We start from the raw sequence: 27,377 nt of genomic DNA, 5'->3' as shown, positions 1-27,377 counted from the left end.
GTACATTTTCACAAGTTTTGTAAATTTGTCCAATTAAGCCGTTTTTTTGCTCTACGCATAATTTTCCCCCTGTCCGCTGTCGCCCGTCACAGCAGACTCCTCTGCACGCTGTAGCAACGTTGTCTTCCCTCCGCTTCTCTTTCAACGCTCAGCCTGTGGCTCTGTCATGCGGGCTGTGCATGAAGCCTCGTCTGTCACCATTTCAGACTCCTCAATGGGGCTGCATCCGGCGCACAAACTCGAAGGAAAACTGTCCCTGGCTGCCCCGCGCTTGGCTTTCAGGCCACTGGGAGACCAGCTTCGCTTGAAGTTTCATCATCTTCTTCTGTTTCTGTGAAGTTGTCCTGTTAAGAGCTACTCCAGTGGAGATGTTTGGGTGTTTATGTGGGGACATGCTGCGGGTGGCGGCGTGTGCAAGGGGGCTCCCCGCCCTGGCCCTGCTCGGTGCTCCTGCGCGGCAGATGCGTCGTCTGATTCCGCGACCCGGGAATCCCCACCCCACGTTTCTGACAGGCACAGCAGTCCAAGTCCAGTGGTTCTTTTCTTGTTTTGACATGTTGGGGATGCGAGGATGATAATAAAATGTCGCACTGCAGCAAGTGGCCCTCAAGGCACCATGGAGTTCTGAGGGTGTCACTGTGATCCGGAAGGCGTCTGGTGGAGCAGCGGTGCGGAGTGATGGGTGTGTCGCATGTGGTCTCTTGTCACCCTCAACTCTGCCTTCGTCGTGTGACAGCCGCCAGGGACTGGATGTAAATGTATGGTGTGGCTAGGTTTCAGGAAAACTTTGTGAAATTCAAAGAATTTTCACAAGTCATGGAATACTGTTCTTCTGACCCCCCTCAGTTAAAAATAGGAAGATCAGTCTTTATTCAGGGGCTGGATAAAAATGGGTGGCAGGCCAGATTTGGCAACTTCATTCCTGTTCCCTGGGTGTCCCCGGGCTCTGGAGTTGGCTCACATGCTGGTGGTAGAAAGAACAGGGTGAGAAAAGGAACCTACGGGTGAAGAGGTACCATTGTGGGATTTGCTGCCGGCTGGTTGGTTGGCTTCTTTTTTTCTTTGCTGCTTTTTTGCACACAGACTCTTATGTATACGTAGCTGTTGCCCGTCTTTCCACATGACGGTCAGGTTAGCTCATTTTTCGTGGTATCTTGATTTCAGACTGAGCCTTATCAAGTGTGCCAGGGATCGTGCTCAGCGCTCTTGTCGGCTCTCCTTCCCCGCAGTGTCTTCCTGTGCTTGGGTGCACAGTGTATACAGGTGCGTGGTGGCAAAAGCCCAACAGCACCACAAGGTTTCCAGCAAAACATAACTGTCATCTGCATCTTTCTGACCCTTTCTCGTCCTCATCCCTTAGTTACTTACTAGGGGCCAGGACCTTTATCTCCTAGTGTTTTCTCATGTTTGTTTGTTTCCTGCAAACCCTTGATGTTTGGCTTGCATTCTGCAGGTAGCTGTTCCTAACCTGGCTGACCTAACAGTGAAGGTGACGGATTAGCTTCTTTCCTTCCTCCCTCTTCCAACATAGTTAAAGCTCAACTTTGGATAAAATCAGTGTGGAAGTATGGGTAGTTTGGTGAATTATTCCCTAGGTCTCTGACTTAATTAGTAAAATTCTTCTCAGCGTGGTCACATGTGTCTGGTGCATAGATCGCCTGTGTGGACACATCCTTTTCAGAGCCCTCTGCGTCAGGCATGCCTCCCTCCGGGCGGATTCCTCTGTAGTGGCCGGTGTCCCCTGCCCTCCACTCCCCCGCCCCCCCAGCTTTTCTTCTGACAGTTGGCTCTGCTTCTCGATGTGTAGGATCCCCGGTTCCATGTGTTCCATGTCTTCCTCTCATGGCCTAGTCCCATGCTTTTTTTTTTTTTTTTTTAAAAGAATTCATTTTTGAGTACTTTCTACTACCGACATGGGCTTGACCCCACAACCCCGACATCGAGAGTCACACGCTCAACTGACTGAGCCACCCAGGCGCCCCTGCCCGCTTACTGCCGTGCCTCAGTGCGGCCCGTCTTCTGGTAGCTTTTTGAGAAAGTGTGAATAAATCTTTCCAACCTTCCATGTCTGAAAGTGCTCTTTTCTAGAATTGCTGTTGAGGAAGCTGATACCATTCTGATTTTCAGTCCTTATTTGAGTATTTTTTCTCACAAGAAAAGTTGAGATAAAATATAATGTTTTTATCCCTGATACTGTGGAATACCACAGTGCGCCGTGAAGGTCAGCTCCACCATTCACTGTGATAGGATGTGGAGGTCCTAGCAGGTCAGAGTCCTGTTCTGTACACTCGGAGGGAAAAAGGGTATTTTTGATGAGGCCGGTGGTTGTGGATTGTGATATGTTCTAAAACTTATGTAACTTGGATGCTGGACTTACTGAATTATTTCTCTGTTTTCTCTCTTTTCGTACATTTGTTGGCATTCTTCTTTTTCTTTGTCCTTTATTGCGTCTTGCTGGAGTTGCCAGAGGAGTGGAGAATTCTGTTTATCCAGTAAACATCTGGAAGGTTGTGTAATCCTTCCGTTTTCCTGTTGAGGCTCCATGTCAGCCCAGATGAAGCCACGCGTTTTCTATCGGACGGACTTGAGATGTATGGAGCAGCACAGCCGCCACTTAGTATCGCCTTCCTTTCCTGCGTGGGTCCTCTCGGGCAGGGTCATCATCCGGACTTTGGCCAGCGTTCCTCCTGCCTCAGGGCTTCGAGTGTATTCATGGCCGTAACCTTTAGCTCGATCTTTAACGAGTTCGTGCTTCTCCTGCTCACACATCATCTGTGTTTTTCACTCACTGGCTCTCATTTTATGTTTGGTGATATTACAGAAGAGCTTTAAAACCAGCAAAGCTGGTTATTTTATCCCCCAAGTGACGAGGACTTTTACCTGGTCATCTCTTTAGGAGCCGTGTGGCTGGCAGTCTCTTCGTCCCCAGGGCAAGGTGTGGCAGTACTTGGCAAAGGGGCATCTGCCCCAGACGACTGCAGCAGGATTAGCTCTCCCGAGGTCCTAGACCGGATTCATCTCGGACTTTATTCTGAGGTGGCTTTGCTTATTGGTCCCACAGTAACGTGACTTCATGTGGCGCTTACTACAGTCTCCTGCATCTCTGGACCTGCTTCTCTCTATGCTGTAGCAGCTCGTTTGGGCTCAGGCCGCAGTCGGCCATGGCTCTCCTCAGCATGGTCACACGGTCACCCCATCACATGGTCACGCGGTCACATGGTCACATGGCCACCGCTGTTCTGTGCCCAGCGAGCTCACTGCTGCCCCTCTTTATCCCTTTGTTTGTTTTCTGTAGTTTTCTGGTTTTATGAACACAAATGCAGCTTGAATAGGAGCTGCCCCTTCCTTTTCTTCGCTGCGCAGCCTGGCACTGGGACAAGTGACTTTGAGGGCCAGCCGGGCTGCTGCTCGTACAGTGGCTCTGTGGTTTCAGAGGGGACGTCGTGAGCAGTCTCTGCGAGGTGAGGCTGGGTGCGTGTCAGCAGTGCTTCCAACTCGCTGACGTTGTGGACTAGGAACTTCTGGAAGCTGCTGGGCTGCATGTGCTTCGTCTTCTTGTTGCTCCAGTGTTGGGCATGAAAAGCTGTGACTCTCCGTGCACCCTGTCAGTGCCTCTGGTTTTCTGCCAGTTACACTTAATTTTGAGACAGCAGTCTGACTGGTGCTGAGTGAACTTACTGGTCTTCCTTTTAATGTTCTTAGGCTTCCCCAGAAGTTGGAGGTCAGCATCGGGGAAGAGAGCATCCACGCCCTTGCTGCTCTCTAATGTTTGACTCGGATTTGCTGACTCTTCTGTCTGGCTTCAGAGTTTCAGAGAATCCTGGGGCTTGAGATGGAAAATCCACTGTTAGATCCCATAAGAATTCTCTGATGTGACTTTGATTGTATCTCTTACCTTTGGCTTGTTTGTGTGTGCACTCTCTCCCCCACCCCTATTCCTCTCTTTCTTACGCGCGCGCGTGCGCGCGCGCACACACACACACACCACACACACCCCACCTGGATGCAGCTGGGTTTTCCTTGCCTTTATTCTTTGATCTCTAACAAGGCTTCTGGGAAGAACTTGGTTACCATTGTGTCCCCCTCATTACTTGTCTTTTTTCTCCCCAACCCCTCAGTCTCACTTTGAAAAGACCCACAAAACTTGTTCTTAGTAAAATATTATGCTTTACATATACTGGACTGAAGTTTTTGAAATTGCGGAAATTATGTATAGAAATTCCTACACATTTGTGTTTTCGTGATGACCGTGTGTATAGATGCACAGTACTTGCTTTAATGTGGACCAGGAGACAGAAGTAAGACTGGGTTTTCCCAGGTTGGCAGGTTTTGGGTTTTATTTTGAGATTTTATTTTATTTGTTTGACAGAGATCACAAGTAGGCAGAGAGGCAGGCAGAGAGAGAAGGAAGCAGGGTCCCTGCCAAGCAGAGAGCCTGATGCAGGGCTCGATCCCAGGACCCTGGGATCATGACCTGAGCTGAAGGCAGAGGCTTTAACCCACTGAGCCACCCAGGCGCCCGGGCAGTTGGCTTTTTTTATGCAAAGGGGACCTGGGTGGTCAGATTGCAGCTTGCTCCCAGCCCTTAGCATCTGAGTGCCGGGTTCGGAGACACTCCAGTGTGGTGGTGATGCTTGCTTTCTGAAGCTTGTGTATTTCCTAGGCAGTGGCAAGCCATAAATTTTTGTCATCTGATACCACATAGTATAGCCAAGACTGAAGAAAAATGAAAGTTGGGCTTTGAAGAGACAGAACTGTGGTTGGTGCTGTGGGAGGAGTGGTAGTTTAGTGGGAAAGCTCTCGGGGTACCGGGATTTTCAGAGTGGAGGCTGTGCAGGGCTCCCCACTTTCTGTGCGTTCTCACACAGGCTTCTGGATGGGTTGCTCCCTTTTTAGACTTCTCTCTCTCTGGTCTGTTGCATTGCAGGCAGTTCTGTATGCGCGGTACGCGCTGACCTTCTGCTTATTAGCCCTTTCTTTGTCTTCAGCACCCCCTCCCTGGCCCCATATTTCAGTTACACCCAAACACTTGGTTATACCCGGAGCAGGTCGGACCTCTCCCTCCCTTGGCCTTTGTAGGAGGCCAGCCTCTGTTGAAGATGACCTGCCACGCTTACATGTCATCTCCTCTGTGTCGTTTTCCTCTGCTTCTGCCCAGAATTGTTTCTTTCCATATGTTTTTAAAATATGTTGCCTCACCATTACTGTAGATATTTTAAAGTATGTTTATCTCTGTTAAGACCCACTGGTTCTGTCTCTGCTTCTGCAGTGAGCCCGTGCTGCTCTGCACTGTATCCCTGCAGGGCCCTTCGAGACCAGGGCTTGATGCCTAAGCTTGTCCTTGCACCTTCTGAACAGCTCTTCCTGTTACCAGGGCCTTCCCCTGCCAGGAATTTCCTGAAGCTCCTGGAAACCTCTCTCCTGTTCTCTGTGCTTGCAGACCTGTATCTGCTGACCCGGATCACTTTTTGCTGTAGCATCACCTACTGAACCCTGCCTGTCTTCAGGGCCTTGTGTATAAGGAAGTCTTTCTTGTCAGGCTCCCCTCTCTGGAGCTCCCTTCCTACGGAATAGGCTTGCAGTTGATACCTTTCATTCTCCTGTTCTTCTTCTTGTTCTTTTCTCTTCGTTGTTTTCTTTTCTCCGTTTTATTGTCATTTTCAAGGGGTAGGGATCGTTTATCGTAGTATTCCTGCATTCAGAGTACCTGCTGGTTAATATAACACATAATAAATGGAATTGACTCCTTTGTTTATTACTCTCAAAGAAAGTCTGACATAACAAAGAATTACAAAGTAAAAATGATTCTGGAATATCTGGGTGGTAGAAATGTCATTGCCTTTGACATATTCTTTGGAAGAAGCAGTTACAGTGCTTCTTTACAAAGTTACAAAGCAAATACAATGAAAGTGGCTCAGAGTTGCCTTTCCTCTAGAGAAATATGTATCTCTAATAGGCACTGTGATCTTGGATTTAATGAGTCCAGCCTTTGGGAGGGGCTGGAGGAGGGCACCAGTAGGAAATGCAGAAGCAGCCACTGGTGGACTTGCCCTTGCCCGTCCTCTGTCATCTTCTCCCGTGGTGCTGAGCCAGAGCTGCCCTCAGAGTCCCTCTGTTACTCTTTGTGTTCCATGTCTCTGCCTCTTCGTGGGAGAGTTAGAACATCTGCGTCGGCGTTCAGCTTTGCTGAGAGGAGGAGGTTTATGTTCGTGAACAGTGCGGAAGTGACCTCCCTTCACAGTGGCACTGCGCGCTCCCGGTAGCGGTGCTTTGCCCCCGCCCCCTTCTTGTGGCAGGCGGCTTCCGGTGTGCCCAGCGAGCGGCCCCCCACCCTCCGAGCCCGGCACTTCCCCCTTTGGGTCTTGTCAGATGCTGCCCAGCTGAGTTCCCCAATACCTGCATCCAGGCCCAGGGTGTCCTGATATAACAGGTATCTGGATGCTGGCGGGAGGACGGGAGCCAGTGTGCGCCGCCTTTCAGCAGCTCGATTTGTCCAGTACGTCCTGTTCCCGGCTTGCTTGTAAACTTGACCAGAGGCTGGAGTAACTATGCCTGCTGCTTCTGGAATAAGTAAGTTGTTTTCAATCTAAATGGGGACCGTGAAGGTTCAGTTTACTCCAAGATGATGGGGAGTCTAGTGTCTTTTTTTTTTTTTTTTTTTTTACATTGATGAAACATTGTTTCCCAATGTATTTGAGTGTTCTAGGCATTTTTTAAAATTCATTTTTATTTATTTTAGAGAGGGGGATGGGCAAAGTGGGGGGAGAGGGAATCTTCAAGTAGACTCCTGGCTGAGCGCAGAGCCCAGTGTGAGGTTCAGTCCCATGGCCTATGAGAGCTTAAAAGCAAGTTAGACCCCCATCCGACTGAGCTACCCAGGTGCCCCTATAGTATTTTTGAGTTAGTTTAGAAAATGAAATTCCCGTGGGGCACCTGGGTGGCTCAGTGGGTTAAAGCCTCTGCCTTCGGCTCAGGTCATGATCCCAGGATCCTGGGATCGAGCCCCACGTCAGGCTCTCTGCTCCGAGGAGAGCCTGCTTCCTCCTCTCTCTCTCTCTCTCTCTCTCTGCCTGCCTCTCTCCCTACTTGTGATTTCTCTCTCTCTCTCTCTGTCAAAATAAATAAAATCTTTAAAAAAAAAAAAAAAAAATGAAATTCCCAGAGACCTGCCCCTATTTTACAGTTTGGTGGTGTGTATTGAAACCAGTAGTGAGCTGCCTATGGCCCTCCTGATTCGAGCCCTTTTAATTCCTACAAATATTTCTGGATAATTAGAGGCCAAAAGCAGTTCTAGTTTTCTTGTGACCTACTTTTTTAAGTTGAAGACTATATAAATTGCTTTATATGTGTAAGAATAAACACGATTTCTCATGTATGTTTACATTAGAAGAAAGGAAAAACTTGGCCCATAATCTCTCCTCACCAACCCCATATTAGCCCTGTGTGGAAAAGGTGGTTAACTGTTGACTTTGGCTGTGGAAGGAGATTGGGGGAAGGGTGGTTATTTTAGTACCAGGAGAGAAACTCTGAATCATAATTGTAGTAATCTGTAAGTAGAACTCTCTTGCTCAGGACAGCAACTGCTGGCCCCGTATGACTCTTGTGCATAGAGTGTGGCTGGTTCAAGTGGAGATGAGCTGTAAGTGGAAGATACACCCAGATTTTGAAGACTTACCAGAAGAATTACATGTTGAAATGAAATAATAATGTTTGGATGTGTGAGGTTAAATAAAGTATACTATTAACATTAATGTAGCATTTCCTTTACTTTTTTGATGTGGCTTGAAACCTACACATGGCTCTCATCACGGGCGCATGCGGTGCGTGTGGTGCTGTTTCTGTCGGGCAGGGCCAGGCAAGCCGGTAGGTGGCGCCCGCTCTGTTCCAGCAGCCGGGAGCCAGGGGCCTGGGGAGGAGTGTACCCCAGGGCACAGGGTTCTGAACTCTGACAGTACATGCTTGTACACCTTTGTTTGAGATCATGAGAAATCTATTACAGATATTCCCTTCATCGCATACATAAGTAGAAAAAATATTAATTTATAGAGATTAATCTTAGAGATTAAGTCTTCCCTTTTGTGTTGTTTTGGACATAAGCAGCTGCTCCTTCTCCCATTGTGGCTTGTACTCCGCGTGTTGGAGGGACTGCAGCTGTGAAACAGGAGGAGTTGACACTCGCAGATACTCACTTAGGACATGGGATCTTGGCTGTTCCAGCGGGGTCGGTGGTGACATGGCGTGGACAGGCCGTCTTCATGCATGTGCCGCCCATGTGGTCTCAGGGCCCCAGGATCAGAAGTGTTTGCTTTCATGCTCAGCTGTTCCTCATAAGCTCAGAAATTCTTAATAATCTTGGAATCTTCTTTTGAATCTTTGAATGTTTTGCCTTGGGCCCAACCAGCCCTGCATCCAGATGTTCCACGGTGAACAGTAGTGTGCGGTGGAGGTTTCAGGGAGTACAGCTTCTTGTGGGAGAGAACTTTGCTAACTTCAAGCACAGTTCTTAGGAATAGAAGAGTTTGAGTTTTAAATTCATTAACGCTCTTCCTTGTCGTTCCCTCAGCTTGCTTCTGTCATTTGTAGGCAGGCGATCAGCAGCATCTCCCCTCAGAGAGCTGCTGGTTTATCTTCCACTGCATTTGTCCTATCATTCTTTCTGGGCTCCTGTTAGAAAGTGATACAGTATGTTGCATTCTACATCTGTCATGTCCAAAGAAAACCCTGTGGTATCAGCTTGTCCACAGGGAGTTTCTGAAATAAATAACATAGTCACATATTTGCATCATATGTCTCTGTGTCTCACGGCTGTGTAATTAGTTTGAATGTGCTTATTGCAATTTGTTGCAGATGATCAGCAATAGTTTAAACCCAGGGCAGCAGGAACAGCAGTGTCTGGGGATTTGCTAGAGACAAGAATCTTGGGCCTGATCCCGAGTTTACTATGTCTGAAGCTGTGACTTTTTTATCACGAGACCCTATGTGCTCCCTGTGCCTGTGAACGTTTGGTGGGGGCACTGGTTTAAACGTTGCACACTTGTGGGGGGGGGCATGCTTGTTGCACAAACGGGCACTTCCTGTTGTCGTGGTACCTGTGCCTTTCAGTTCCCGTGCCAGGCCTTTCTCAGCGACGACTCACGACCAGTTTGCTTGGTGAGGATACTGAGATTACCTTTCGCAAGACTTCAGGGCCAGCCAGTAGTGGAGCCAGCATGGGAATCTGGGTCCGTGTAGATGCTTAACAGTCCTCACAGGGCTGGGGAGGAAGTGATGTTTATTTGATGAAAACAAGTGGTTGTAGGTGGTGTACATATGTACCACATTTGGGACCTTTTTGAATATTCTGTGTAGGCGGCACCCTGGAAAATTAATCGGAGGGTCTGATGTTCTCATACCTTTACAGAGAATTTAACCGCCTGACTGTACTAGTTCCTGTGTCACAGATAGGATGGCACCGTTTCCCCCAGAAACAGTGTTACTGCCTCACTGCTTTGAATTAAAGGTACCATGGCCCAGATTTTGCTTCCAAGAGGGAAAGTATTTCAGTAATCTTAGAAGACCGTTAATTAAATGGCAGGTCTGAACTAAATAGGTTTATGGATCCTTTGGTCCTGTTTTGTGCATGTTGGATGGTCGTTTTCACCTGTGTCTTGAGTTCTGGGGCGTGCAGAGCACAGTGGAGGCCTTCTGTGGCAAGCTGACAGGTCACTCCCCAGTGACCCACCTGCCTGACCTTCAGCTCTTTTAGAGAAAACCCTGCTTGCAAGCCACTTAATCCAATTTACAAAACAACTCTGAGGGGGCGCCTAGGTGCCTCAGTTGGTTGCGCATCTGACTCTCGGTTTTGGCTCAGGTCTGGATTTCAGGGTCGTGAGATCAAGCCCACACTCAGTGCGGAGTCTACTTAAGACTCTCTCTCCCACCCCACTGTGCATGTGAGCGCCAGCTTGCTCGCTCACTCTTTCTGTCTTAAAGAAATAAGTAGGAACACCTGGGTGGCTCAGTTGGTTGAGTTTCTGCCTTTGGCTGGGGTCATGATTCCGGGGTCCTGGGATCGAGTCTATGTCGGGCTCTCTGCTCACTGGGGAGTCTCTTTCTCCCGCTCCCGCTGCTTGTGCTCTCTGTGTCAAGTAAATAAAATCTTAAAAAGAAAAAGATTCAAATAGATAAGTAAAAATCTAAAAACAACAGCAACAAACAAAACCCCAAACCCAAAGAAACAAAACAACTCAGGGATTTTGAAGAAAGATGGTTTGGTTTTATTTACCATTTCCCTCTTGGTCTTGTTAATAGAAAAGCTGGTGATTTGGTTTACTGTAAAAAATTCTATGCCTTTTTATCCCTAAATCCTATTGAGGTATAGCTAGGGTATGAACTTCACAGTGTATTTATATTAAGTAAAAACTAGTGGTTGAAGTGCTGGCCCTTTTCAGTTTTTCTGAGTATCTTAGTTGTATATTTTAAAGGACTCCATTTTACCACAGGGCCCTGGTTGAACTTTGTAACTGTTAGTTCATACCTAGCTTGTTTACTTCAAAGGACATGAGTAGAAGCTAGAGTAACTTAATATTCTGGTGCTATTCATTTCCGGTCAGTTTGCTTTTTGGCCAAAAGATAAAATACATGTTTGCTTAAGGAGTCTACTGTGGTTTTATTTTATTTTTAAGTTTGTAACGTACCCAGTTTAAAGAAAATGCAGTGGAAATGCGTATTTCAAAGTGTTCTGATTTTTAAAAATGCTATTCTAATTCAGGATGGTGAAAAATGAAAGGACTTAGGCATTTTTAAATAGTTGCTGAAAAATTCCTGCTCTCATGCTTAAATAAGTATAATAAAACAGGAAGTCACAGGCTTGGGGTTCAGAGGAGCTGGCTGGTCAGGTAGGACATGCTGCAAACTGCCGGAGCGCACAGACCAGCTACATGGCGGCTCATGGTAACACAGTAGGCCCTGAGGCTGGCTGGCAGCTTGCTTCCTGGTGGTGATTTGGAGATGTGGAAGCACCTTCCATTTTTTGGCTCTGCCATCACTTAGAGCCTTTTTTGTCTTGGACATCCAGCCAGATGCAGAGGAGAGTGCATGGAGGTTTTTATGGTTTATGGCACAGTGGGAAGACATCGTCATGTGGCAGTACCTACTTGCCCAAGAAGTTGGGAGTGTGGTCTTTGTAAGCTCCTAGGGAAAGGAAAATGGGTCTGTAGATATCTGGGCCAGCAACCTGTGACCGCACCCTACCGGGTGGGCTGCGAAGGCGCTGGGTGGACACCCATGTCGTCTCAGAGATAGCCGGGAGGGAAGAAAGTTAGAGTCAGTGGAAACCTGATTGCCCTCTGAGCCAGGGACACTCAACTTCTGTAAAGGACCAGGTAGTAAATATTTCAGGCTCTGCGGGCCACATTCGGTCTCTGTCACACATTCTTCTCTTCTCTTTTCCTAAAACAACCCTTTAAAAATATCTAAACCATTCTTAGTGTGCAGGCTGCGGGCAGGATCTGGTCTGTGGACTGCTCTTAAGTCATCATGGCTAATTATCAGTCTTCTTATAAATCCGGTATTTAATGAGTTACTTTTATAAGGTTGAAATTCGGGGAGTCAGTTTTTACTTGTACTACATTGATGTGATTATATTCTGATCTGTAATTGAGGATTTATCTAGTTTGTGGGCAGTTATAGTTTCCACTTGATGGATGTGAGTGTTTATCTTGTTTATTGTTAAGGGCTTGATAATCAACTTGGCTTTTGTGTAATTGATTTCTTAGTGTTTTTCATTATACTTTGCCTTTCTGTATGGGATTACAAAAATAAAAAAGGCATACTACTTTATGTTTTAGGATGTATTTATTGATTTTAGAGAGAGTGTGTGCACATGAGTAGGGGGAGCATAGGGAGAAAGAGAGAAGCAGACTCCCAGCTGAGCACGGAGCCTGATGCTGAAAGGGGGGCTCAATCCTAGGACCCCAAGGTCATGACCTGAGACTAAATCAAGAGACAGCCACTCAACAACTGAGCCACTCAGGTGCCCCAAAAAGGCATACCACGTTATTTATTTATTAAAGATTTATTTATTTTAGAGAGCGTACATGTGGGTGCAGGGGGAGGGTGCAGCGGGGGTGGGGGATGAGGAGAGGGACAAGCCAACTGGCGCTGAGCAGAACCAGGACGCCCAGCTGGATCTCAGATTCCTGAGATCATGACCTGATCCGAAACTAAGAGACATGTAACCAACTGCGCCACCCAGGTGCCCTTAAAAAAAGCGTACTGCTTTTTTGGTGACTATTTTTAAAAAAATACTTCAGGCTGAATTATTAACTGTGTCCAGTTTTCTGAATTCAGGTGGAGAGACTTCCGTTAGATGATTAGAAATTTGATTTACAGGCCGGAATAAGCACAGTCTGACCTGATGTCAGTGGAGCATGGGAAAGTATTTGAATACAGCCTTTGCAGCTTTGCAGGCAGTGACTTTGCTGCAGTATTCAAAGTAAGTGCGATCGGGACATCTTGTGTGGCTCAGTCGTTTAAGTGTGTGCCTTCAGCTCAGGTCATGATCCCAGGGTCCTGGGATCCAGTGCCACACCAGGCTCCTTGCTCAGTGAGGAGCCTGCATCTCCCTCTGCCGCTCCCACTGCTTCTGCTGTATCTCTTTCTCTGGTGGATAAATAAAATCTTTTTAAAAATTTAAAAAAAAAATAAGTAAAAGGAACTCTTCTGTCAATTTGTAGACATCCCAAGGTCAAAATTTCCATGATTGACCTTGAAGACAAGGTGTGCAGACATGGACGATGAGGTTTTTGGGGTTCTCTAAGGAACTTTTGCTCCTCGAGCTGCACTGGAGCTCCACTCCCTGCCCGGGTGCCCACATCTCCCCTTATAAACAGTGCAGATTAGTATGTGTGTGGAGTCCAAATGTGGCCTGTGTTTTTGCGTGAACACAGCTGTCTGCGTCCTCATACGCTTCGGTAGCGAGGAGGAAGCAGAGGGGTAGACCGTGCTGTTTTTAGGGTTTGCAGTTTCAAACTCCCAGATAAATGAGCCACGTTGCTCCAGCGGAAGCATTGGAGGCTGTGCTGACAGTGTCACTCTGGAAAGCTGCTTTCTTTCCTCCTTTGGAGTTACCTTTGCTAGCTTTGTGCCTTTTTTCCCTCCCTGTTTGATGAGGTTAAAATGGCATAATAACGTCTCTTTCGTGTGTTGGCCATTTTCCGCAATCTGAAAACCAAAATAGCATTTATGGTTTTTCCACCATCTTCTTCCCTAAAGTTGCATTCTTGTCAGGAATACACCACCCCTGCTCTTCTGGCCTTGGTAATTGCCTCAGAAGTAGGAGTAGGTTGCTCTTGTGTTTGAACTTGTGTTTGTCCTTCACTAACCAAAGTGTTATGCTCCCAGGGAGCTCTCCGCCTGCTCCTGGTCTTGAAGGTGAGAGACCTCGCATGTGGGCGGTTGCTCACCGTGTGAGAACCTGTGACCCTGCTTTTTTAGCGTGTTCTGTGATGTCTTTGGTACATAATTAATGGCCTGATCATTAAGAGGAGAGAGGTGGCTGTGCTGTGTACTCGTGTCATTTGCTGAGCTTTGTGGCAAGCCTGTCTGTGCACAGGTTCCCCTGGAGTGCGGCACTGCCGCTCTGGGCTAGGTGAGCTGTCGAAGCAGCTGCTCACTGCTTACTCTGTCTTCCTGTCGCTGCAGACTTGATGTGAGCATGTTGCTTTGTGTGTCTTTTGAAACATTTGAAGTTTTTTTTTTTTTTCTTTTTTTCTTTTTTTGGAGCAGGGACAACTTTTATAACACCACATTTCATAATCTTACCTGAAACTTTTTCCCTTAAGGGGTCCTCTTTTTTTTTTTAAGATCCCTTAAAACTTGGCTTATATTTTAAACTCTGCGATTGTGTATGCAGTAGTGAAGTCACGGGAAGTGCATACACTTCTGCATGCCCTTGAGTCACCTGCCGTGGCGCGCGTCTGTCTTCTGTTCCTGGATCGGTCAGTATGACTGGCTCTATACATAAAGTTTGCCCTCCACAATCTCCAATTTTTTAAAAAAAATTTTTGAACAGATGTTCATGAAAATACTAAATCAGGGTATATTCATACCTGATTTCCTAGTATGGTTGATTTAGCAAAAATGAGTATTTCTCAAAATGTATGTGTGCTCTCCATAGGTTATGACCTGTGCAGCTTCCTTCCTTCCACCTAGGCTCTCCCAACACAGCATTTCACCTGGACGTGTGTAGCTTGTCACACGTGTTTTGGTGGTGATGGTACCAGGAGCCGGTCTGCTGCGTGGACAGTAGGGCTGCCGTTGACCCGTGGGTTTGGGCGTTACATGAAGTGAGAATGTGTGTTTCCAGACCCTGAGTTGGTGTTCTGCGGTGCGCATCTTTGGCAGATAGGAGTGACTTGTGAGTAGTCCTGTCCCTCATCAGGACTTCTGTTTGATGCTGTCGCCTTGCCCTGTGCTGCTCAGAAGTGGCGTTTGAGCGTGTCTTGTCATGGCAGCTGCAGATGACGTCGTGACTCCTGTGCTTCCTGTTTCTTGTTGTGACCGGTCAGGACCCTCCTAACTCTGTAACTTGAAGAAAGCAAACTTCCTGTTTGAGGAAGGTGGGAGGGAGAGGAAGAAGAGTGTGTCTGTGGCCCCTTACCGTCCAGTGTACGTCCAGCGGTCCTCCTGACAACTGAGGGTGCTGGTTTCCCTCAGTCGTCGACAGTGGGGTTTTAGTTTAGTTTCTTTTTTAAGAATGGCACAGATTTTATCATTTTATGGTTTTCAGACTTTGACCTGTGAAAGTGCTCTTAGTGGCTGAAAGTGCTAGTTTGTGGTGGTGATTTATTTAATTCTTAAGTATTCTGACGAATACTAGGTACTTAGGTCACAGTGCTTGTCATTTGTTGCTTGAAGATATTACTTATGTGTAAGAATGTGTTCTTCAACTGTAGGAAAGGGTTTACTTTCTTGCTTTTCCAGCGTTAAATTCTTTTTTTTTTTTTTTTTTTTTAAAGTATGGGGCTCAAACTCATGAAGTCATGAGATCAAGACCTGAGCAGAGATCAAGAGTCAGACACTTCTCCGACTGAGCCACCCAGGCGCCCCTGCCAGTGATAAATTCTCAACAGAGTGTGGATGGGTTAATTTTTTAGGTTAAAATCATCCCAAGTTTAAGCATTTAAGTCAGAATTTTTTTTTAATCAATGAAACTGTTTTCTGAGAAAGAAAAATCCTGCTGATTTTACTTATTTAGAAAGTATTTTATAGGTTCAATATGACACTTATTTTACTTATATGACTCAAGTTGGCATTTTAGATTGTAAAACTCAACTGAAATTTGAAAAATTAATATGTGAAATTTTATTTGAAATACTCTCTGCATTTTGTTTAGACCAGCATGTTTTGGAAATTTGATCTTCATTCATCATCCCACATAGACACACTTCTAGAAAGAGAAGATGTAACACTGAAGGAATTAATGGATGAGGAAGATGTTTTACAGGAATGTAAAGCTCAGAACCGCAAACTTATAGAGTTTCTGTTAAAAGCAGAATGTCTCGAAGATTTAGTCTCATTCATTATAGAAGAACCACCTCAAGACATGGATGAAAAGATCAGATACAAGTAAGAAAATTCAATCTTCTCTTTAGGGTGGGGTGAAGTGAAGTGGGGGTAGAATATTACGCTTGTCTTTTGGCAGTTCCCCAGGGCTGTTGTAGACTGTGTAGAGTGTTAAGATGGTCCCGAGTGACAGACTCAGTGCAGCATTTAATCCCTTCTAGAACCGAGTCCAGTGAAATCACAGGGTTTTTAAAATGAGCATTCTAAATTGCAGTTAGAAGGCTTTGTGGAAGGGCAAAGTGCTTTATAAACAGTGATGAAGTTTCTGAAAATAGTAAGACGATTCAAGTAAGTATTTTCTCTTCTTTGCAAGTAGGAAGATAGAGATGATGTTCCTGCCCCAGATCACCTGGCAAATCTAAGCCAGAGCCAGGGTTATGAAGACCGTCACTGCTATAAGAAATTCGGGCTTTTGTTAAGATAAGGGAGTGGGTCTTGGTGAACGTCAGTGGAGGTAAATTTAAGTGGCTAGCACCTGGGGTCACCACAGAGCCTTTATGTCCTCCTCACTGGTCTCTCCTGCTCACCGCTGAGCAGTCGTGCGGGGGTGGGGGAGGCAGGTGGTTAGGGGCTTCATCACCGTCTCTTACGACCCTCGGACCGGCCATGGTTGGAAACCCGTTGTGAGCACTCGACGCGTGTGTCAGGTACTGCGGGTGCAGTGGACCGGTGCAGTGGACCGTCTCCCTCTGCGCTGGGCTCTTTCCCTCCTCCCCAGAAAATGGGAGAGATGCAGGAACAGAAAGTCATTAATATCAAGCGTTAAATAAAAACTTAATGGAATCGGAAGAATTAAAGCTTTTGGTGGATTTTTCTTTGCCCTTTCTCCCCTAGCCTCTTCCCTTTTTCAGGTATCTTTTTCTTTCTTTATGGGAGAATTTTGCTGTCCGGGAAGTAAAACTTACTAATGCTTTCAGGCTACTGGTAGCTTGGGCTTTCAGATAGGCGAGGTTGTGTCCTCTGCTGGCCATTAAGATGGACAGCGAGCATTAGCGACAGCCTCCACTCAAAAGTGCCCTAAACCAGAGGAGGAAAGGAATGCGGCAGCGGGGAGATCATCATCCTCCCATGCCCCGGAAGACCCACACCGGGCTGCTCTAGGAGTCCCTTCCCAGTGACCCAGGACGTGTGGGTGCGGCTTGTCGCGGGGTTTATCCTGGTGGGAGTCGGGATGCTGTGGGCTCTGTGTCCAGCCCACCTGAAGGGGGGTCACGGTCCCCTCTTAGAGAATTTGAGCCAAAGGGGTTACCCTTCCACGGTTGGTTTCCTCAGCAGCTGAGTGAAGCTAATACCTCTTTAAGAAGAATAGGCACATCACACCTTAGGGATGGTGCTTATTTCACCAAAAAGTGGTCATGTCTTTTGTAGTATTGCCTTGGCCCGCGCTATTTTTGTGCTCCCTTTGAGGCTGCGAGAGCAGGCGGGCCTCCCTGGACACACAGCCTTGTGGGTGGCCCCATTTTGAGGGTCCGTGACTTGCGCTGGGCAGATGAGCTCTGCTGCACTTCTGGCCAGGTTAGAGACCCCCGGCTGGATCCATGGAGGGTGCCAGCAGGTGGGATCTGAAAGCTTTCCGGGGCTGAGATTGATCTGTGATCACCTCAGGAAATGTAGACTAGTGCTTCTAGTCTGGGGATAGAGTGATTGCTGTGTTTTGTGTCTCATAACTTTATATTAATTACACGTGGGCTGAATTCATCACTGTCCTAAGTGATCATATACAAGGTATTAAACATTTGTCATTTTGCACCCACCTTTTTAATCTTAATGACAGATATCTCAGTTCTAAATTGAACTGACGGAACTTTGAGAATAGGTCCTTGTAGTATAATCAGTCCTAAAGCTAAGATGCTGTTGGTTGGGTTGAGGTTCCTATAGAGGGACTGCAGGGGACTGCCGCCCCGAAAGCCGAAGGGAGCCAGGCCTCGGGAAGGAGAGCCGGGACAGGCAGGTCGGGGGCGCTCTTGACAGAGCATGTGGCCCATCACTGTAGTTCTCTGGAGTGCTGGAGGCAAGAGCCTGGCCGGAATGCCTCTGAGGAAGTACTGGCCACCGAGCAGAGACCGTTCTTTCTAGAGTCTCCCGGGAAAGCAGCAGAGAGAGAAAGTGTGCTGTAGGCAGATCGAGTCGGGAGAGGTACAGTGGCGTTTTTATCCCTGGTGGGGCAACTGGCGGCACGTTTGTGTGCTGCCGAGAGCCATGCAGTGTGGCGGGAGCTGCTGGCCAGAGGGAGGGCCCTCCAGGGATGTGGTGCGCCAGAGCAGGTGGGAAGCCGGCGATCCAAAGGACGGTGGAGGGTGGCTTTTGGAGCAGTGGGCTCTGTGGGGAGGGAGGAGGGAGGCGCCTAGATGCACGTTGTGGGGGTAGTCTCTTCTGATTGCTTCCAGGTTGTCACCACAAAGGAGGCGAGGTCAGAGCATGCAGCGGGAGAGGCAGAGTGAAATGGGGAGGGGGTCTCTGGGTGTGTTAGAAGCTTCTCTAAGTTTAAGGAGAGAGGAATGCCAGCCTGTTCGGAACCGGGACTTTGAGCCCTACGTATAGTACCCAGGCCCCATATGCATGCTGCATTATCTAGATCATGTGTCTCAGTCACTGGAAAAATACCTGAAAAATCCGTGAAAAAGATGTTCTAAATGCCCATGTCCTGTTCCGGACCTTGTGTGTCAGGATTTGGAGACGATACCGTACGCAACATGGTTTACCGGCGCTTTATTTGCCAGCAGTTTCCGATGGGGCAGTTGAGACAGTGCACCCCCAGCCCCCAAACCAGCATCTTGGAAGTTTTATGAAGTGGAAAATAAAGAGGAATAAAAACAGCGAGCTTTCCTTCTTCTCGGGCCTCCTTCTCAGTATTTTGTATTATCCTTCCCCACGAGGTAAAGGCTACTGTGTTAATTTTACAGACTTGGAAACGGAGGCCAGGGAGGTTAAGTAACTTGTTCAAGGTGATGTGGCTTGTAAGTGGAAGAGACGGTCTGGACCTAGGTGGTGACCGCCCAGAAGCCACACCTGCAGCTGCTGCGTTAGCCCGCCGCTGGCATCGTGGTGCCTCTGTGTTACAGCCTCCTCGAGCCCACGTGTGCCATAAAGAAAGAAAGACGGACTTTAATTTGAGCCTCAGAAGAAAGCTCTTAGATAATACGTTCTTCGTGCACATAGACCTGCCACATCGGTTTGTTCTTTTCCGTCCTCTTCCTCCCTGCCGAGGTTCACGTGGGGACGTACGTACTGCTCTATCTTCCGACCTCATGGCAGACCCCCTCGGCGGCTGCGGCCTTCTGGTTTGTGGCCGGTGGCCTCTTGAGCCAGGGGCCTCACGGCAGGCCGCCTTGTTTGTCTTGGATGCCTCGAGGGCTGTTGTCTGGGTTCCAGGCAACAGCCCTCGCCTGTCCGATAGCAACTTGTCGCTGTTTTGTCACGTCCCTGTCCGGCCAGCCTTGACTTGCCACTGCAGAGGACTAGTTGGTCCTGGATCCTGGCTGCTTGACGGGGAGGAATTAAGAGCAGAGACGTGAACTTGGGGGTGGCGGAGAGCATCGTTGGACCGGCCTTGGAGTCTGCACTTGTTGCTGTTGAAAACAGAAGAGAAAATGTGACAAGAGGAGTGAGCGGAGGAGGCGGATTCGCTGTCTGATGTCAGAGAGAGTGCTCTGGTGGTCAGCGGCAAGCAGGCCTTCAGGGCTGCAGCTGTTCCCAGGGCTGTGCGGTCTGCGGAAGAGCTCCGTGTCCACAGCAGTGAGACCTGACGCCGGGCGGATCCCTGGGAGACCCAGGAAGGCAGGCGTGCCGAGCTGGTGTTTGGCGCTCCGCTCTCCTCCTTGGTGACTCAGGCTGATGTCTTGTTCTCTGCTTCCTACGTCACAGCAGTGATTCTCTTAAGGTGCAGTAGTACAGGCCCTCCCAGAGACTCGCAGCCTTGTGAAGACAGAGGTGGCGGGTCTTGGAACCAGAATGTGTCTGGAGAACTTACAGGGTGCCGTACGTAGTGCAGTTTCCTGGAAACCGGCATCCCCCACCGTTGTCCTGTAGGCGCTGGTTGTGTTGCAAGCTCTGCTGCTGTCGGCTGTGGCCAGAGGGGTCCTGTGCCCTGCCCGAGGTGCGGCCTCCCCGTGCTCCTGAGCCCTAGGTGTGCTCTAGTTTTGTTAGGGAAAGTGTATCCTGTAGAAGCTTGCTTTAGAAGTAAGTTTTTAGATACCGTAGAAAATTCACTATAATCTAGAGGTTGGACAGAATGGATTGAAATGATTTTCTAATTCCCAGAGGTGATTTTGTTATTTTTCACAAAATTTTAGGAAACATTTCTGATTTGTGTTCTACTTTATGTAATGGAACTGTTAACGTGGATGATGACACGAGTGTCCTGTTCTTCTAGGTACCCAAATATATCTTGTGAGTTGCTCACTTCCGATGTCTCCCAGATGAACGATAGGCTGGGGGAAGACGAGTCCCTGCTCGTGAGGTTATATAGCTTCCTCCTAAACGACTCCCCCTTGAACCCGCTACTTGCCAGCTTCTTCAGCAAGGTGCTCAGTATTCTTATCAGCAGAAAACCAGAACAGGTAAATACCATTTTCCAGAAGGTAAGTATTAGGGCTGATTGTCCTCCTGAGACGATCCCCTGTAATTGTGTTCTGAGTGTCCTTCAGTCCAGGTTCTGCAGCGGAGTGTACTTAAATACACGGACTTAACACTGCCCTCCACATCCACGACCATGTTCTAGCTTGATGTGTTCTCTTTGGATCGCCTCACGGCCCAGCACAGCAGTGTACTTTGGTCTCCTCTCTTGACCAGTAGCTGCAAGCACGAGCGCGTGGGCTGTCCGCTGGCGAAGGCAGCGCTGTGCCTCATACTGAGTGGCCGAAGATGCGAGTGGCATTGTAGTGACTGGGGAAGCGACAGTTGTTTTTGTGTTTTTTTTTCTTTCCAGTAATGATGAGCACAACACAAATGAGGCTGTAAATCAAAAAGCTTTTCCGTAAATGTAATTGATTAGTTTATACAAATGATGACAATTTTGTTTTGATTCCACTCAAAATCTTAAGTGTTTAGCTTGAGATGTCTCTGTTTATTTTATTATTATTATTTTAAGGTTTTATTTATTTATTTTAGGGAGCGAGGGAGAGAGAGAGAGAGCGCGCGAGCACATGAGCCGGGGGAGGGGCAGAGGGAGAGGCAGACACCCTGCTGAGCACAGAGCCCAAGTAGGGCTCGATCCCAACGACCCTGAGATCACGACCAGAGCCAGAGTCAGACGCTCCACCGGCTGAGCCACCCCGGCGCCTCGAGATGTCTCTGTTTAGACTGCCTTTCCCATCCAGTAGTGCTGGGCAGAAAACCCTACTTCACTGTAGAGGGAACTGTCCCACTCTCTCCTCCCCGTCTCCCCCGCGACCCCTCACATGTGTTTTGTTCCTGAACAGCTCAGACACACTTGGGAAATTGATTTTCCAAAGATCTGCCGTATGTGTAGTGGTTCTCAGAGCACGGTTTCGTGACCAGCAGCGTGAGAACCACCTGAGAATCTGACAGAAATGCAAGCCTCACCTCACACCTCATGAGTCAGACTGTCTGAGGGGGGCGCCCAGGCCATCTGGGAGTTCCAGTAAGTCTTCTAGATGGCTCTGATGCACACTGAGACTTGAGAGTCACAGCTCTAGTGCACACTGGTGTGAAGAAGGGTGTGCTTACGGGGAGATTCTGCTCCACTCTTGGAAACAGGCACCCGAGGAACAGCAAGAGCCTCCAACGCTCAGGCACGCATAGACGCGCCAGAGTGCGATGCCAGGGCTGCGGTTGGTTGAACCGGCCGGGCCTGGCTCCTCCCCGATGGGAAACAGGCTCCGTGACCCGTCCTTTGCTGTCAGCCGACATGGAGGGATGGAACTATTTTAGGCCCATCATGTCCATCCTTTGCCAACGCAGAGTGGATGCGTGTTTTATTTTAGACAAGATTGGACTTATGTTCTTAATTAGGCGGGATTATGCTCCGAGATGTATTGGAATCGAGGTTCGTTTTTCTTAGAGGGTAACCCCCGAATCCCGATTCCTGTTGTACAGGCTGTCTTTTCCTCTTCTGCCTTCTGGCGAGAACGGACGGGGCTGCTGAGCGTCCTGGCGGATTTTGCACACCGTCCCCAGCCCGAGTCCTGGTCCTTTCAGGTGGCTGCAGCTGTGACGGACACAGGCCTTCCGCCGGCATCATGGTTTTTCTCTTTGCTCTGTGCTAGGGGAGCCCAAATTCAGGGGCTCTGCTTCTCACTGTACCTTTGATACAAGCGAGAACACGCGAAGCCTCCTGGGACTCTGAGGGTTGGCGCTGCCCTTGTGGGTCCCATGTGTCGCGCCCGGGCGCTGGCGTTTGCCGATGGAGGGCTCAGAGGGGGGCCTGTCACTCGGCGGCTCCGCGTGCTTCTTGGCTTAGGGCTCTCGGAAGGAGAATGAGAGGATTCGGTCACCGTCGCTCTTCTAGCGCCTTTCTCGGTTGGAGGACTAAGGGCGGAAATGGTTTCTGTCCCGTGAGATGTGAGCGAGGCCGTGTATGGCTGCGGGGACCGAGGACACCGGGGGCCCGGCCTGGCTCCCCTGATGCAGTCGTTCAGCTCACAGGCCAGGACGGCCGGCCGCGGGGTTCCTTCGGTGTCAGAAGCGGTAGCATCTCTGCGGTGTCATCTTCCCTCCGGGACCCCTCTCTGTCCTTGTGGTACTGTCCGCAGCCCTGGCCACAGTCCGTGCCTTTGGCCTCCTGAGCTGGTGCTTTCGCCACAGAACCACGCTGTATCTCTGGCTTTTTCCTCTTTTCTCCTCCGCTGTGCTTGTAACAACTACTGTGTGACTCAGTTGTGATGGATTAATTGTGTCTCACTTCTCGAAGGCTCTTGTTGCCACATTTTACCTCCCTGTTCAGAGGAGCGGCAGGTCACAGGTGCTGCTCTGTTTGCGCCGGCGGGCGTGAAGCGATTTTTGTCATCTCTGGCTCATAGACTTCATCCCTGGGATGGCGGCAGGGTTTGTGGCTTTTGTGGCACGCCGATCTAAGTTGAAACTTCAGCCCAGCCACCGTTGGGCTCTGGCAAGACACTTCACTGGCCTGTGCCTTGGTTTTCCTATCTGGCACTCCGAGTGGGGCAGCCCCTCCTCGAGGGCATCGAGAGGGTTCTCTGAGACTTAGCTGCTGCCACACTGGCCACATTGCTTCCGTGATATTTGAAGAGATACTGGGTGCAGATGGGCAGAAGGCCCACAGGGGTGTGCAGGACAGAACTCTCTGCCTCTTCTTGCAGAGAAGAGAGACCCAGGTGGCAGTGGTAACATCTCGGGTCCCTGTGTAGCTTCCCGTCTCCTCCACGCTCACCCTCCTGGTGTCCATCTTGTTAGCGAGCAGTTGACGTCGGGCCACACGTGATGTTGTGTAGCAGCTGAGCTTGCCGCCAGGACGGACTTAAAAACACTTGTTTTTGAATTGTTTTTTCCTACTTGCTAGGGGCTGATGAGGATTTTGAGTATTTACTCTGCATTTTAGTGTAGTCTGAGGGACTTGCTTTATGTCCATAAGCTGCTGAATGGTATGTTCTTGGGCTCTCTCTAGGGCATTAAATTATTTATCCTTACTCTCTGACAGTTAATAATGAAAGTGAACAGAAATAAAAGACTTTGTTATGGTGTATTTGTGTGAGGAAACGTGTGATAATTTGAGGTTTTTTCCCAAGGGGTTTTGCGTACGCTCACAGTTAGACGGCTGCCCGGTCTCCCGTCTGGTTCCAGCTCAGCGTCTGCCAGTCCTCCACGCAGGGCAGCGGTGGGTTTCGAGAGGGGCAGTTCGAGGGGTCAGGATGGACTACGCCGGAAAGGTGGTGGTTCCCCGGTTATGTGTCTTTCAGTTTTGGTTTGTTCTCCTCTAGATTGTGGAATTCTTGAAGAAGAAACGTGATTTCGTAGACCTTATCATAAAGCACATAGGAACTTCGGCCATCATGGACTTGTTGCTCAGGCTCCTGACGTGCATTGAGCCTCCTCAGCCCAGGCAAGATGTGCTGAACGTGAGTAGAATCAGGACCCCTGCACTGGCGTGGGGTGCGGCCCCGGAGCCCGCAGGGCTGCTGGGTGCTGGGAGGGATTCCAGGGGCTTGGAGAGGAAGGTTGTCTGGGAAACGGGGGGGGGGGGGGACTTTGGGGGGGGGGGGCGGGGGGGGGAAGGAAGGAGGTTCCAAGGTACGAAGAGATTACGATTTTGCAGGGTTTTGCAGGGTTCATGTCCCAGATGTGCGCATCTGGAGGGGCCTGCGGTGTTTCTTTGTGAGCGGTCCTTTACTCCCTGCTCGTTTGGTTTTCAGTGGGAGTGGGGCAGTGGAATGGGTTGAAAATGCATTTAAAGCTTGTCTCGTGGAAAGAGCAGGAGATGCGGAGCTGCAAATCTCGTCTGGGGATTCCATGAGGCACCACTCTTGAGATCGAGACCGCACCGCAGGGTCAGGGCCGCGAGGACGCGTGTTCCAGGAAGGGAGCCGTCAGGGTAGCGTTCCTCTTGTGGTACTTCGGATCATAGGAGAAGAGCAGAATGGGGCTTACTTCCAAAAGCACACGTATTTTAAAATTTTGGTGGATGGTTATTTTAGGATACGTGTGCCTCTTGAAGAGCTGTCTTAAGTGGAATTTGGGTGGGAAGAGGGAGAGTGTGAGTAACTGAACATGAGATTCCTCACAGGCTCTCATCTTTGCCTCTTCTTCTTGTCTTCTGTCTTCTCCTCTCTGATTCTCTTCACTCCCTTTTTCCAGAACCTTCCCCATCCCGTTCCATCCCAAACCCTAGCACCTACTCATTTCTTTGAAATTAGTTTTATTGGAAATGGTGATTTTAATTAAAGACTGGAAGAACCAGAAGGAGAGGCAGGAGGGCCTATCAGGTGGTATTCCAGGAAAGGCATGTTCTGCTGAGGTGAGCAGGCATGCTTAGGCACGTGTTTGTGTGAGGGGAATGCGGTCAGGGCTGGCTCTGTAGAACCAGGCAGAGATGTCCTGAGAACCGTGGTCATCATGAAGACACCAGCTGAGGGTATCTAGTGAATGTCCTGGAGTTGCCTGTAGGAAGGTTGTTGGTTCTTTTTAGGTGTGTTTTGTGGCTATCTTTTCTCAGAAGATGTTGAAGATTCCAGGAAAGATTGTTGAGGGCAAGGGGAGGGGTCACCTTTGGATTGCTCTAGGGAGTAGTGATTAAGTATAGTTTTTTAGAATTCTTTTGTCACTTCTGAGTTGAATTTTAGCGCCATTTCTTCTGGAGCGATATGGTGATAGGCAGTTAATAAAGACTTAGTTAGGTTAGGGGAAGGGTGGTTAGAAACTTAGATTTGGGTGCCCGCCATGGCGACGTAGGTTCTTACTAATGGCTGTGGAGGCAATAGGAGTGTGGGGCTGATCCTTTCATAGTGCACAAAGTTTCCTTCCTTCTCCCCTGGTGGTCAGGCCCCTCTCCACCCTCCACCACACTGCGGCTAAAGTGTGGCCCCAGGTGTCACGTGGGGACTCAGGTCTCACCTCTGCCCTACTGAATCAGAGTGTGCGTTTTGGCAAGATCCCCAGGAGGGTGACTGATATGCCCATTTTGAAACCGATCTAAAAATACAAAGTTGGACCTCTAGCTTTGTACCCTCTCGTAGCTTTGTTTTCATCTTCCTTGGGCACCGTTCTCTTTAAGGAGCAGGCAGCTGTGCCTTTAGCAAATTGTGTTTGATTTCTTGCCACCCAGCCCCGTGCCTCCGTTTCCCCCAGTTTCCCTTTAACCTTTGGGTTTTGTTTTGAGGTGGTTTCTGGGTTGTTGTTTTTTTTTTTTTTTTTTTGGGGGGGGGTCCTTTCTTGACTGTAAGTGCCTTGTTACGTTGCTTCTCTTCCTGCCTAACATTCTGCTAGCTGATATTTAATTTATTCTCCCTGTTCTTCTTCTCTTCTTATTTTCATTCACGGCGGTACTTCACTTGTAGATGAGAAAGAGATTGTCCTGAGCAGGATACTGGCTCTTTACTAACTCCTGATGGGGCGCATGAACTCGACTGCTGTGGTGCCCTGCCCCCATGCTTCCTGTGGCTGTTTTGGTTTTGGAGTCTGAAAGTTCATCATATGTTTTAACCCAGAGGCTTGATACTAAATACTGTTTTTCTTAGTCTTTCTGAAGCTGCCCCCCTCCTTTTTTTAGATTGATTTGTTTACTTGAGAGCGTGCACAGGCATGGGAGTGGGGAGGGGCAGAGGGGGAGAGAGGATCTCAGGCAGACTCTTCTGAGGACAGAGACTGACCCTGAGATCCCAACCAGCGCTCTGATCTAGGCTCCTAACTGACTGAGCCACCCAGGTGCCCCTCTGACGCTGAGGGTGAATACTGTCTTACAGAAAATGTATGAATTACACACACACACACACACACACCCCAAACAAAATACAGACCTTTTTAGTGCTTAGTATTTGAGAACTACTCTGTGTCTAAGAAGTTGATGTTAGAATTTTTTATGTGGGAATTGTAATTTGGGGCATAGTTGGTAGTGTTGGCTGTAGTTTAAATAATATATTCACTGGCATTTTCCTTGGGGGACTTTTAATTTCCTGTAGTGTTCAAAGTCCAGAGAAACCTGTAACATTCTACTTAAAATGTGATGGATATTTCCAAGTATGTTAATCTTCATTGGGGTTTGAACAAGAGCCACGCATTGCTATGATTACCTCTACAATGTGTTTTACAGTGGTTAAATGAGGAGCAAATTATCCAGAGACTTGTGGAAATAGTTCATCCATCGCAAGAAGAAGATGTAAGTTCTCTTGTGTGACTGTAAACTTGATTTTTTTGAAAAAGTGGAACTGTGTTTATTTGGGCATAGAGCATAATTGTAGGAGGCATGAAGGTAGAGGACAGGTAAAATCTGGCATTCTTTAAGTTGACAATTTTCTAATCACTAAAGGCTTTAAAAAATATTACATTTTGCTGATGCCAGAATATTTTTCAGAAACATGGACAGCAGCAGGCCCTGGTTCTAGCACCATCTTCTGGAGCTTGGAGCTGAATCTGCTTGCTTTTGTTACAGACCTCCTCTGTCCTACTTCTTTTTCCTTCTCTACACATCGTTAGCCCAAATGGTGTGGCCGCATCTGCACTTTGTTTTCTGTTCTGGCTGCGCCGTGCAGCAGCACATAAGAATCTTTGCCACCGTTGTAGCTGTGGAGTGTTGAGCCCCTGGCACTCGTACTTCTTGGCCATTCTTGGCCATAGGCACTGACAGGTTTGTCTTTGTCCCAGGAGCTGAGGGTTGACTTGGCAATAGGATTGAGGCTGCTCTGCAGTTTGCAGACTGATCTCTGTGCTGAGGGGATGCCCGGGGTCTCCTGGACTAGCCATTGGCCCCAGTGGAGGAGGGCCCCAGCTCTGCTGCTCCTTTAAAAAAAAAAAAAAAAAAGATTTTATTTATTTGAGGAAGAGAGAGAGAGTATGAGAGAGAAAGTCAGAGGGAGAAGCACACTCCCCATGGAGCTGGGACTCCTGGGATCATGACCTGAGCCAAAGGCAGTCGCTTAACCCACTGAGCCACTCAGGCACCCCCTGCCACTGCTCCTGCTGCCACCTTCTGTCGCAGCCCGAGCCCCGTGCGATTGCCCGTGTTTAGCCCTTTCTGCCTACAGACATGACAGCTCTGCGGCTCAGCCTCCTCTCTGGGAAGGAAGTGATTGTAGTAGATGTGCGGGCTGTGTTGTGGGGAGGTCAGGGGACCTTCCCGTGTGCCTTAAGTTGCCAGTTAG

General features: G+C 48.5%; 1 protein-coding gene across 12 annotated transcripts in view; it reads left to right on the top strand.

Moving 5' to 3' along the window:
- Positions 1 to 27,377, top strand: part of PPP6R3 (protein phosphatase 6 regulatory subunit 3) — a 139,728-nt gene that overhangs the window by 50,825 nt on the left and 61,526 nt on the right. For 11 of the 12 annotated variants that reach the window (XM_059399457.1, XM_059399530.1, XM_059399504.1 and 8 more), the window contains exons 3-6: positions 15,377 to 15,609; positions 19,979 to 20,165; positions 23,505 to 23,642; positions 26,330 to 26,395. In XM_059399457.1, coding sequence (XP_059255440.1) covers positions 15,383 to 15,609; positions 19,979 to 20,165; positions 23,505 to 23,642; positions 26,330 to 26,395 — 618 coding nt within the window. In that variant the 5' untranslated portion in view covers positions 15,377 to 15,382. The remainder of the gene's footprint in view (positions 1 to 15,376; positions 15,610 to 19,978; positions 20,166 to 23,504; positions 23,643 to 26,329; positions 26,396 to 27,377) is intronic. The other variant, XM_059399548.1, reaches the window with a different exon arrangement.

The sequence above is a fragment of the Mustela nigripes genome, chromosome 1 (assembly GCF_022355385.1).
Source record: "Mustela nigripes isolate SB6536 chromosome 1, MUSNIG.SB6536, whole genome shotgun sequence".
Taxonomy (NCBI): domain Eukaryota; kingdom Metazoa; phylum Chordata; class Mammalia; order Carnivora; family Mustelidae; genus Mustela; species Mustela nigripes.
This window is presented reverse-complemented; position numbering and strand designations above follow the sequence as displayed.